The following is a 13553-nucleotide window of genomic DNA, read 5'->3' as shown; positions in this document are numbered from 1 at the left end:
AATTACATTCCTCTATACAACTAAATTATTTCCTTAATATATTCATATATATATGTATATATATATGAGAAATTAGAAGTAAAAAAAGAATACATTGATTTAAACGAAAAGGGAAAAGGAAAAGAGCCAGGAGGAGGGCAGCATGTAAACTTGCACCAGTGTAACGCCACCGCGCATGCGCGCGAGGAAGGCTAGGCAGGAGCAGTTTCCCGCCAATCCAGCACCGCCCGGCGCGAGGACAGCGACCTCTTTGCCGGCGCGCGCGCGCACACACCTTCCAGAGTTCGTTCACAGAGAGAGAGAGAGAGAGAGCGCGCCCAACCGCTGAAAAAGGGGGCGGGGCCGCCTTTGTCTCTCTCTCCCTCCAAAACCTCCCTCCCTCCTTCTCCCTTAGCGCCGCCTATTCTCGGCCGAGCATCTTTCTCTTCTTGTCTCTCACGAGAGCCCCTCCCTCCCCGCTCCGCTTAGCGAGTGCATCACGTGACCCAACAGGTACCTCTCTCTGTTTCTTTGTCCCTCGCCCCCCTCCCCCCTGCGGACGCGACCACTCTCCCAACCGTAACTGAGAGAGAGAGGCAAGAGAGGACCCAAGGCGAGGGAGGGAGGGAGGGGGGAGGCGAAGGAGCGGGGGTTTCCATAGCAACAGGAACGCCCACTCATTGTCCTCGTGCGCCATTCTGATTGGAGGGGAGGGGAGGAGGGGGCACTATAAAAGGGCCGTTGGAAGGGGAAAATGGAGGCTGGGGCTCAGGAGGGGAAGGGAGGAGGAGGGAGGTGGGCTTATTGGGAGGCCCTTTTCATGGCTACAGGCCTTGCTGCCTCAGAGTCACCCATGGCAGGCTGAGATGCCCTTCGGCACCTCCTTATATATTTATTTGCCCCTCCATATTGGCTAGGGTTAGGGGCACAAGACCCCTGTGAACATGGAAAAACCCCAATAACAAAGACTCCATGTTTTTACCTGAGAGGACACCTCTCTAGAAACCTCTCCTGTGCAGCTCTAAGGTCAACATCTGCCAGACACTGGCCATAGAACCGCCCTGGAGGAGCCACAAACACCTAGTAGAGTATTCTCAACCTCTAGTAGGTCTTTTGGTGCGACGTTTAGTTAAAGTTGGCCATAGAGTTGCCCCGGAGGACCTAGATGTTCCTAGAGAGAACACATGAATCACATCCGCAGATGTCAAAGTGTATTTATGCCCCGCTCTTCAAAGGCTCTCAGAACAGCTTACGTTTTTAAAAACAAGAAATCCGGGACGGGATTCCGGCTTCGGAGGGTTATGACAACGTCCCAGAAGAAGACGACAACTACTATATTTGAATAAAATGTAGATCGTTGTACCATACTTAATAAAAACAAGACGTCCCCTGAAAATAAGCCATAGTGCGTCTTCTTATATAAATATAAGACAGTGTCTTGTTTTTTGGGGAAACAGGGTGGTATCTCTCGAGGGGGTTACAGGGGACACTGCTGGAAGAGGATGCTTTGAAGGCAGCGCTTGTTTTCTTGGTTTTAGCTTGGACCTCAATGTTTCATTGGGATACTTTGTCGAGATTTGGCCTCGGAAAGTGTTGCAGCCACCGTTCCTCTACAGGCCACAGAGCTGCTTGCCCCTCGCTGAACGTTATTTGGACCGAGAAGAGAGAATATTAATAAGGACGGGCTTCCCTGGATGCAGTTTAGCCAGGCATGTAACCCCTAAATTGATGGGGTCATCTCTGCTTTGAAAGATACATAAATCTGGTGCTAATTTAACTTGGCCGGGGCTTTGTGCATCTGGTCGAATGATTCGAGGGTCCTTGCAGTTCGTCAGCCCATCTGACTTCAGTAGACTCACCAAGACATGATGAAAAGGAAAGGGATAAATAGGTGGCAGAAGGGGTGTGTGGTTAATACATAGATGGGAGAAGAGGTGTATAATTGCACAGCAGTTTCAGATGGTAGGGAGGCAGTACATTTAGGAGGTGACTGTACGGAATCGCTGTGTATATATGTATGCTTTTATTTAAAGATATGTCTTTGAATATCATATCTAGTATTTTATGGTGTGCGGATATATTCATTCAAATACTGAAATACTCTATATTGACACATATATGCCAGATCTGTCTTGGAGTTGTGTTTGGTGCTGTTGTTATTGTTGTTGTTGTTGTGTGCTTTCAAGTTGTTAATGAGTTACGGTGACTCTCTAAGGTGAATCTATCCTAGGGTTTTGTTGGCAAGATTTGTTCAGAGGAGGATTGCCATTGCCTTCCTCTGAGGCTGAGAGAGTGTGACCTGCCCAAGGTCACCCAGTGGGTTTACACGGCCGAGTGGGGATTGGAATTGTGTATAGGAACATTATTTAGTATATGACTATTGTATAATTTTATATCCACTGTTCTCAGAAGCAGCTTAATTTAGAGGTAGTTACTTCACATTATTGGACGAAACCCACAGCAGAGCCAGAATCTGTCAGTGTATACAATAACTTGTTGTATTATTTTGCATGGAAGTAATACTTCCATGCAACCTCATTGGTCATTTTGCTGCTTAACAGTAAGAACTCCCTTTGGGGCGCTTAACAATCTGCCTGGATCTTCATTATCTTCAGTAATTTGGCAACACCATCGGCAACTTTACTCACCTGCTTCCAAGCCACCAGTTTCAACACACATCTACTGGAAAATTCCAGTGTTGTGAAAAGTCTTTCTCTTTTACCCCTTTGCTTCCTATTTTTAACCAGTTACTGAGTCATGACAATCTCTCTTGAAGACTGTCAAACTTATTTTAGGCGAAAGATTTTGATATCCATTTCCGCACGGAATTAAATGTATGTAAACTCACAGATTTTATAGCGTTGGCGTGCTAGTGTACCCTTAAGTTAATTTCTTAAATCTTTTTGTCATCCGTTTATTTTAGATATCTAGGCTCCTCTTTTCTAGGGTTTGCGTCAGGTTACAAAATCCAATTATGCATACATAAATCCATTATAAGGGAAACAAATACATATGTTTTATGAATACATACATTTCACCTGTTAAAAGTGCTGCTTGGTTCATAAAAGCATGCTCTGGCATATCATAGGACTGGTTCAAAATTTGGTGTAGTGCAAAGTGTTACTGACATTCACATGGATTCATTTGCACTGGGTTCCTGCCAAATGAATGATCCAAAGACTACTCAAGCCATGGACTTGTGAATGCCTCTCAGTTCTTCCAGTTTTAAAGCTTTAAAGCTTCCAGTTTTAAACTAAGCATAGTCTCCCTTCACATCCTAATTCAGGATGCTGGTTTAAATCTGGCTTTTTTCACTAACCAGGGTTAGGTCCTCGGTTCCTAATCATACTTGAACAAACCATAGTTCCCTGAACTTGGACATCACCAGGAATTTCTTTATTAAGAAATGGAAGGCCCCATACAGACAGACAAAAATTAAGCTGCTTTGGGTCACTTTGGAAGTATGCTGTTTCAATAATGCATGCATCCTAAGAGTCTGGAAGCTGCACCAAAGCTGCGGCTCCAGTCCTTAGGACTGGATTGTGGCTTTGACGCAGCTTCCAGACTCTTAGGACGTATGCATCACTTAAACAGCATACCTCCAAAGTGACCCGAAGCAGCTTTATTTTGGCCTGTCTGTATGGGGCCAAATATTTCTCATATTTTGTCACATGATATGTGAAAGATATGTTAGGCTCAGATGGATAACAGTGGATACCGGTTTCATCAGAATCAGATTCTCATGTAGTAAAAGAACTGGAGGGTATTTTTCGGACTGTATGAGGACCCTATAGTTCTGGGGAATATATCATAGAATCATAGAGTTGGAAGAGACCCCAAGGGCCATCCAGTCCAACCCCATTCTGCCATGCAGGAAATCTCAATCAAAACATCCCCGACAGATGGCCATCCAGCCTCTGTTTGAAGACCTCCAAGGAAGGAGCCTCCACTACACTCCGAGGGAGTGTGTTCCACTGTTGAACAGCCCTTACTGTCAGGAAGTTCCTCCTAATGTTGAGGTGGAATCTCTTTTCCTGCAGTTTGCATCCATTGCTTCGGGTCCTAGTCTGGAGCAGCAGAAAACAAGCTTGCTACCTCCTCAATATGACATCCCTTCAAGTATTTAAACAGGGCTATCATATCATCTCTTAATCTTCTCTTCTCCAGGCTAAACATCCCCAGCTCCCTAAGGTGTTCCTCGTAGGGCATGGTTTCCAGACCCTTCACCATTTTGGTCGCCCTCCTTTGGACATGCTCCAGTTTCTCAATGTCCTATCATTAATTTTTGTAGGATCCTTCTCTCATAAATTGGTTTGGGATATCAGCCATAGAAAGTGTTTGGTGTGATATGTGTGAAACCCATTTCTTTGTCCTTTTCTAAAAGGCTTATATGATTTGTGGATTAATAATTAGCACTGGAAAAAACTTAAAATTTCCAACATGTGGCCCACGTTCTTTGAATGGGAGGCAAAGGATGAAATCATGGGACCCATCTGCCATCTCAATAGACATTTTTGGTGAGATGAATTCCTCCTCTCTTGCACCCAGGAAAGCTCTCCAAAGGTTTGAAAGACCGTAAAGAGGTGAAGTGGGAGCTCATGGGAAAGAGGAAAAGAAACTACGGCTATACAGCTAACAGCTAACAACCCCCAACACTTTTCTGGTATTGCATAGCTCATAGTTTTCATTTTCTGTCTTATTCAGAGGCATTCACTAGGTCATACAGAGATTATCTAGTCTTGAGTTTGTTTGTTTTTACAGCCATGTCAGTCGTTTACTAATTAGTAAATGTAGTACTGTTAGACAGTACAGTTAGACATTATCATAATCTCAGACATTTCTCAGTCTGTTGCATTAAAGATATTGACCTATACATTAAACCTATTGAAATAGTGTAGAATATCTCTGCTTGCCCTCAATTCCAGAGAAAGATTTAACTGTTTTTCCCCCAAATCATAATATAGTTTTCTTTTTACAGAATATGGTGGATCAAAAGCTTGCATGCAGTGTTGGAGGGCTTGTGGTCTCATTTATTTTGATATAAATTTGCAGATCCACAGCACTACACAATCGTATATTTCAAGACATCTCTTCTCACATCTTAAAACATGGCTTAGGACTGTGTGACTCCACTGGCTACACTTTTCTTTTGTTTGGATAACGGTTGTCTTTGGGTGAATATACAAACTTACCATTTCAATACCAGATTGTGGTTTTGGGTTGCATCTTAGAAATTTGCACTGTATCTGCTGAATGGATTTATCATTCCTAATTTTTGCTGTACACCAGTGAGGTAGTGGACAATGTCATTGAGATTTTTGTCATACCAGAAGTTATCATACAATAAGAAAGCAGTAATCTCAGTTCAACGTTAATGAAGCTTGTTAATGCTGCTTTCTGAGAATCCTCAAACTAGATCGTAAGTTTTCCTTAACTGTCAACCTAGAATGGACTGTCTGATACACTTAGGATCCTAGTTTGGGGGAATTTATTGACCTATGATGCATATAATGGCTTTGTTCCATCTGAACTTTAAAAAAAGAAGATCATTCCAAGGATTAAACTTCATACCTGAAGGGATGTGTCATAATCTCCTTGGCTTCTTGACCAGAGGTTGACTGGATTATTGCAGTACTAAGTAGTATTACAAATACATACACAAGTTGCTCAGCAAGTTTAACACCTTCTAGCTATTTCTTATCCCCACTTAGGTTTTTTGCCAGAGGACCTTTAATGTTTGGAAACATACCTTTTTAGTTATGTTTGCTTTCTTGTCTTGAATTACGCCAGACCAGGGATAAAGAAACTGGAATTCTTATAGTGAACGCATATGTCTCCTTAGTACTTTTGTTGCAAGCACAAGCAAAATATGAGAGGAAAATAGATTTCATTCACAAAATGAATGTCTAGCATACACAGAGATGACTAATTCACTCTCTGATATAGTTAGTTATTTTCTTCATGCCTTCATAAACAGAATAATTATTCATTTGTATAAATTGGTTAATTTGTCGAGTGTGAATTGTTATGGTAACAGGAGTGAACAAATCTGTTTTGACTTTCTGGGTTATCCATCTTGTAACTGGATTATTGTATAAATGGAGCACTGGCACTACTTTACATTTCTAAGGGACTCTGGAAACCTAGCTGATAACCAGTAGAAAAATATTTTGATGTACTATATTGTATACAGGAAAACATAAGCACTGCTATTTCACAACTGATTAGTAGTGCATACAGTTCATTTTGCCTACAATTCATAATGCTTGCAATGCCTACAGTTCATTTTGCCTTTTTATTAGTTTTTTGTGTGTTTTTCGGGCTCTTTGGCCATGTTCTAGAAGAGTTTCTTCCTGACATTTCGCCAGCATCTGTGGCTGGCATCTTCAGAGAATGCTTGACTGGAAAGGACTTGGCTATATATATTGTGTGACCTGGATGTTTCCAGGTGGTTAAAGCAACTGAGGTTTGTGTCAAGACAAGTTAAATGCCTACAACAGCCATGTCCTAACTCTGTCCCCCCAGGTGTTTTGGACTTCAGCTCCCAGAAGCCTTGGCCAATGGTCTGGGATGCAGGGGAGCTGAAGTCCAAAACATCTGGAGGGCCAGAGTTTGGACATCACTGGTCTACAACCTAAACACAGAGAATTATCTTAGTCCTTATGACCTTAAAAACGGGATGTCTGAACACGGTGCTATCTGAGACAGAGCAGCAATAGCTGGGGCACAGATTTCCATTCGGTACCCACAGATCTGAGTCACCTATGCAAGGCCACAGTATTTTGAAACGTTGACCTTTTCTCACCTTCAAAGAGTTTTTACAGAACTGAGATTCCAGCAGATTCCTTGTACAGTAGATGTTTTGAAGGGAGATTTCTACCCAATTACAGAAAGAAAATGCATTCAGTTGTCTCTTTGTATCCACAGATTCAATTATCCATGGCTTGAAAATATTGAAAAATATATAAATTCTGAAAAACAAACCTTGATTTTGCTATTTTATATAAGGGATACCATTTTACTATGCCACTGTATATAATAGGACTTGAGCATTCACAGATCTTGGTATCCACAAGGGGTCCTGGAATCAAAAACCAACAGATATCAAGGGCACTGTAGTTGATTGTAACCAAACTGAAGACCTGGCCTATTATCTATTCTTCTGCCCTCCTTAATCAGACCCTGGGCAAAGATATTTGTCACCCATTGCTCAGTTACACAGACGTACCTTGCTTTAAGGTGCTTTGGTTTAAAATGCCTTGCTAGTACTAAAATGCTTTGCAAGTGCTAAGCTTATCAGGTATATATTCATTTTGTTACCTGTGTTCTGTCTGTTTACAGTATTTGCACACTCTATGTCTCAGTGTTGTATCCTAAAACACAAGGTGGTGGGAAAAAAGTTGCAGTATGGACCAAAACTCCTTATAGGCACATTTGAAATTTTGAGATAATATCATTATAATAATCACAAGACATTATAATAATCACAAGACCATGTCCAGTGATAAGATGCATATTTTACAGACAGTGAAAATTGTGAAGAGTAAAGGACAAACTGACAGAAACATAGAGGTTGGTGCGAGATTTGGGCTCAGCAAGGTATTTCTTTGCTTCAACAAAATATTTATTTGACAAATGCAAACTGGAGACAACTAACAGACAGGGACGTAGCCAGGATTATAGGAAGGGGGGGGTCCAGACTAAGTGCCACCATTACATTGGGACTTGGGGGGGGCAGGCCAGGAGGCACACCCATTTCTTTTTTCAAGGGGGGGGGGGGGTCTGGGCCCCAAACCCCCCCCCCCCCGGCTACGTCCCTATAACAGATAACCACTCTATTCAGACAATACACAGGGAGAATCAGCTATGAAACTGCCCTTGGACTAACTTTCCCCTAATGTCTGCACTGCTCCCACCTGAACTCCCAACTTTGTGGTAGCTTCCTCCAGTCACCCTCAAAGAATCCTCATCACACACTTTTCCCCAGCATCCTGTTACATTCACTAGTTTTAAAATGAGTTTGAGAATGTTGGGGCATCTATGGGGATCTCTGAAGAAGAAGAAAAGCAGTGGAGGTAGGTTTTCATTTCTCTTTGAAACAATTCCAGCTACCTGTACTGGTATGATTTTTACCAGCCAAAAGGACCCATACAATACAGACTTCTCCCACATTTTGACAATTCGCTTTCTGATTATTTACTCTTTCAGTGCAGCCCATGAATAGGGCTATTAAATATTACTTGTCCAATTATTCTCAGACTGTGGGGCAGGAGCCCTGAAAGATGATGGAGGCATTGCTCAAGGAGGGCATTAGACTTGGAGTCCCTGATCCCTCCACTTTCCAAACCTTTTCTGTTCTGGAGGGGAAGAGAAAGATGCAGAGGGTGATTGGAGCAGTTGCCTTTGCTGGAGGGAAGAGGAAAAGAGCAGGGAATATTGCTTTATCATGGCCTCTGGTGGGGCCATCCCGAGCCTCAGTACTTAACACATTTGTGAATTTTGTACATACTGTTTTACACACAGCCATCCACACATACACCAATGCTCACAGATATGTACATACTCAGTCAATCACTTTAATTCTTTCTTTAACCCTCACACATACTCATTTTCTCTCTCACATAGTAATGAATTTATTTAAATAAAATTGTTCTAACTTAACAGTGTTATGTCCTTATTAAAAATGTTTCCTTGAAATAGGACTGTACATGAATTTGTGAATTAAAATATAAATAAAAACAAAATATTTATTTTCATATATTATGTTGGCGGGGTGTGTGACATCCATGTGAAGATGTAAAAGAGGTTACATGAGTAAAAAATTTGAGGATGACTGTACTAAGATGCAACTCGAGTTAATTGCAAGAATAAAATCATTTCCCCCCACAGCCTGAGAGTTTGTTCTTTTTCGCCACCATAACAAAATCTTGGGTTTCAGTGTATGTTATGTTAAAAAGATCCATGAAATGGCAGCTTTTCTAATCGCCTTTTAATGTTTTCTTTCTGTAGAAAGATCTACTAAAGAAGAAAGTATGAATCACTTGCGACTAATTTCTGCTACCCTGAAATATCGTGGCATTTGTTCATTGGTGGAGAAAAATGTAAACAGAAAAGTATTTCTGCCAAGTCGGAATTATGCTTCAACTGGAGTCACAGAACCTTTCCTGAGTGGAACTAATTCAAGTTATGTTGAAGAAATGTATTATGCGTGGCTTGAAAATCCAAAAAGCGTGCATAAGGTAATGCTGTGTATGCATTGAAATAAAGGAATACATAGTGTCTGCATGTATTAGGTCATTTCCATACCCAGAAAACTCAGATTTGGCACATGTAATAACTTAGTTTCCAACATTCCTAAGCAGAATTCATAGAGTTCATAGTACAGGGATTTCATGGTTCTTCTGTCTTGTCTTAGTCCCTGTAGATTCCAAGGTTAGTAAATTTTCCTTTTGTTTCAAGAACTTTCATGTGTACTCAAAAGAAATGCTCCCCTCAAAATGACATTCTCCTTTTAAAGTAAAGTAAGGGCCGAAACAGACGACCCAGTAAAGTGCCCCCAAGTCGCCCAGAAGCCGCGCAAGCGATTACACACCTGTTGGCTTCCGGGTGACTTGGGGGCATGGTGTTCAGATGCTACCTGCGAGGGGACGGCTTTTTTCCACCCCAAAGAAGAACCGACTTTTTATGCTCCTGTTTGGGGTGGAAGTTGGCCGGATTGGGGCTGCGGTGTGCGGTTGCCGCAGCCCCAATCTGGCTCTCTCTGGAGTGGCATCACGCCACCCTTTTGGTACTGTCTGTTTCGCTCCTAGGAGTGGGTAAGGCACAAATCCTTAAGCAGCAGAAAGAACTCATCTCATTTCCTATTCTTGCTCGAATTGGTGGAAGATGTTTCATTTTCAAGCAGATGTGACATCCAGTCTATCCAAAAGATCCAAATGGGATGATGATGCCATGAAGTAGGAGGCAAACCTGAAGTGGCCACATGGTTTAGGGGTCTAAACGCTTCCTCTTATTTTGATGTGCAAAAATGAGAAACAGACGAAACAAACAGAAATCCCCTTACCTTTGAAATACTTGGTTTTTGAAGAGCTTAGCATTTTTGAGAACATATCTTTACACAAAATACATAAATTGCACAAATTGTGTTTCTGAACTACAGTAGTTGCTTCTTTGTGACATGAATCTTTAATGTCATCAACCGTGTGACATGAACTTTGCAAAAATTAGAAGCACTGCATCTTTTGCTCAGTTTGCCAATCTGTAAGAGTCCATTACTTCACCAAAGTAAATGATACTCATTTTACACAGAGACATTTTGCACAAATTGTGGAATCTTTCATGGGGAAAAATGATTATAATCTTGTTATTGTCCTGTTTCATAGAGAAATTGTGAGATTTCTTCACATCCTTAACATGACTTTAAGCTGCTATTTTTTTTAAAAAACGTTAGGTTAGTAATGTGCAATACAGCCGGCCTTTCTTATACACAGATTCAAGCATCCATGGTTTGAAAATGTTCCAAAAAATATAAATTTCAAATATCAAACCTTGATTTTCCATTTTTTATGAGGGACACCATTTTGCTATGTCATTATATTTAATGGGACTTGAGCATCCACGGATTTTGTTATCCATGGGGGATCTTGGAACCAAAACCCAGCGTATAATAAGGGTCCACTGTATTTCTTTCCATGTATCTTTATTCTACAATTGAAGTTGTTATTGTATATTGCCTTAGGTGTTTGATGGCTCATTGTAAAACAGCTAATTAATGTGTTTAATGTTACAAACTATATCTTTACTACATTATAAGTCATCAGAAATGGCTTGTAATCACTTGGGAGTTTCAGGGACGGGCAGCATTTTGTCAGCAAGACTAGTTTATTAGATTCATTGAAACGGTTAACACATGGGATACTATCCTGACCTACTGGTCAAAGGGCATCTTTGCCAAGTACCTGTATCAGTACAGCTCTATAACAGATGCATGAACCTGTTAGTTAGCCGTGCGAACAGTCATATTAGTATGGTGTGATCTCATTTTCTGATAGTCTGAAGAAGCAACGTCTTGGGAGCTTACTCCAAAAAAGACAGTTAAATAGCTGCATGGAGAAAGAATAGTGGGCTGATTTTATTCTAAGGAAAGTGTTTTCCAGTGGCTGAACCTCTCCAGAGATGAAGTGACTTATATTTCCCCACATCTCAAGCCATATAAGTAATCAGTAAAACAGAGTATCAAACATAGCTGCAGCTTGATTCAGTGCAACTTTACTTTGAAGCAGGATTTGGTCCATATTGAGTCCTGCTTCATTGTAATACTGTATATGATTCTCAGAAACTAGGCAGATGAGGTTCCATTTACTCAATATCCTTTTTAAATGGGTAACTAGGATAAACTGAATCCATGCAGAGCACTAGATACCCAGAGTAACATCATTATATTTCCATTTTGCTAAGAAAGGCTTATTTTATTTAAATTATTTAGGCTGCTGGCTGCCTTCCAGAGTGGGTAATATTTTTGTAAAAACAATAAAACAACCAGATATATTAATACAACATCGGTAGTGGTACAAGGAAAAGCTTCCTAAAGAACACTTTCCAGAGATGGAACACTGTGACCAACATGGCCAGTTAATCATTCACTGTGGCTTGTAAGATTGCTGAGGCAGATGATGATGATGATGATGATGATGATGATTATGAAGAATTTTATTTCTTACTTTCCTCTCCCCAAAGCTCAAGGTGGAGTACAACATAAATTAAAACACATAAACATAGGACACATTAAAATAATCCAATATAAAATTAAAATACACCAATTTAAAATTCATAGTTGAAGATCAACTGGATAGGCCTGCTGGAAGAGATAGCTCTTTAGTACTGATTTAAATTCAGACGGCATAGTCAGCTATTGAATCTCTCCTGGCAGGTCATTCCACAATCTAGGGGTGGCCAATGAAAATTTTCTCTGGGTAACAGTTTTCAGTCTAGTCCTGGTGAGTTGAAATATATATCTCTTGGAGGATCTGAGTGTATGAGAGAAGGCAATCCTGTAGGTAACCTGGAACCAAACTGTGTAGGGCTTTAAGGTAATAACCAACATTTTGTACTTTGCCTGGAAACTCACTGGCATCCAGTGGAGTGATTTTAATATTGGTGTGATATGCTCACTCCTAGATGTACCAGTGATCAATCTGGCTGCTGTGTTTTGAACTAAGTGAAGTTTTCAAACTTTTTACAAAGGTATTCCAACGTAGAGCACATTGCAAAAGTCAAGGCTTTAGGTTACCAGTGCATGCACTACCATCTTTAGGTCTTCCTGTTCTAGAAAATAATACAGCTGCCATAACTTAATAACTGGGCCTTGATGTGCATAGGTCTTCAGTGTTAAGAGAGTGAATGTATGACTAACTCTGGAAGAGGGCATGTTAATCACTGTACGTGGAAATGTGATGTAGTATCCTTTTAATGTTTCATTTCCGCACCTGGGAAAATTGTAATTCAAACCATTATTGTTGTTGTGTGTCGCCAAGTCATTTTTTTACTTATGGTGACCCTAAGGCAAAGCTATCTATGGCAAGTTTCTTTAGAGGGGATTTGCCATTGCCTGAGCCTGAGAAAGTGTGATTTGTCTAAGGTCACCTAATGGGTTTTTATGCTTCAGTGGGGAGTCAAACCCTGATCTCCAGAGTTGTAGTCCAGGAAGTAAATCCCAGAGTCTTATTCAACGTGTTTAGGATTAGTCTGCTTTTGTCTAAAAACTACCTTTCTCCCAGTTGATCTTTTGGATTAAGCCTTTCTTAAGGCATTCTGTGTTTTTCTTACTCCTCCCTGGTAATCCTTTGCTCCACTAGTGCAAAGTAGGATCTGAAACAGCTGTGGGAATGAAATGACACAAGCTCTGAAAAAGGTGTCATTATTTTTGCTCTTACAGTGGTGTCAGGGCAATAGATCATAGGGAAGAAATTTGACAAGTCTCCTTTATTGGTATCGCAAGATTAATTGAAAAAAATTGCTTGCTTACCTATTGAGTACATAAATGTTGTCATGTTGTCTAGTATGCAGCCATTCTACTAATATTGTGTAATGACTTCCTTCATTTTGTTTTTTTAGAGGTGAAGGTTATTTTTCTTTTCATTTTTAGAATATACCATCTAAAAATGATTATGGTCAGGAACTGAAACTGTTAAGATAACAGTGTTCTGGTTATCACCCCAAGTGGTGAGAAAAACAGTACACATAGAAACAGCTTTTGGGTGGAGCCATTCTTATCACTGAGTTTTGTAATAAAAGAAAGTGCTGTCTTTTGAATTTATTCATATATATATATATCAATATGATATGTATTGCATAGTCTTAAATGAAATACTCCTACAAAGAAGTAAGAGAGCCAGTGTGGTATAGTGGTTGAGTCTTGCACTATGACTTGAGACCACAGTTTGAATTCCTACTCAGCCATGGAAATCCTCAGAGGAAGGCAAAGGCAGCCCCCTCTGAATGAATCTTGCCAAGAAAACCCCGTAATAGGTTTGCTTAGGGTTACCGTAAATTAGAATCAACTTCAGCGCACTCAG

The 13553-nt window shown here is 40.6% G+C and overlaps 1 protein-coding gene across 3 annotated transcripts in view; it reads left to right on the top strand.

The window, feature by feature from the left end:
* Positions 1 to 311: 311 nt before the first annotated feature.
* OGDHL (oxoglutarate dehydrogenase L) overlaps positions 312 to 13553 on the top strand; it is a 69111-nt gene continuing 55869 nt past the window's right edge. Inside the window, exons 1-2 of one of the 3 annotated variants that reach the window (XM_042459823.1) lie at positions 312 to 492; positions 8989 to 9218. In XM_042459823.1, coding sequence (XP_042315757.1) covers positions 9012 to 9218 — 207 coding nt within the window. In that variant the 5' untranslated portion in view covers positions 312 to 492; positions 8989 to 9011. The remainder of the gene's footprint in view (positions 493 to 8988; positions 9219 to 13553) is intronic. The other 2 variants (XM_042459822.1, XM_042459819.1) reach the window with 2 other exon arrangements.

The sequence above is a fragment of the Sceloporus undulatus genome, chromosome 3 (assembly GCF_019175285.1).
Source record: "Sceloporus undulatus isolate JIND9_A2432 ecotype Alabama chromosome 3, SceUnd_v1.1, whole genome shotgun sequence".
Classification (NCBI taxonomy): Eukaryota; Metazoa; Chordata; class Lepidosauria; order Squamata; family Phrynosomatidae; genus Sceloporus; species Sceloporus undulatus.
Note: the sequence above shows the minus strand (reverse complement) of the source record. Positions and strands in the feature narration are given on the sequence as shown.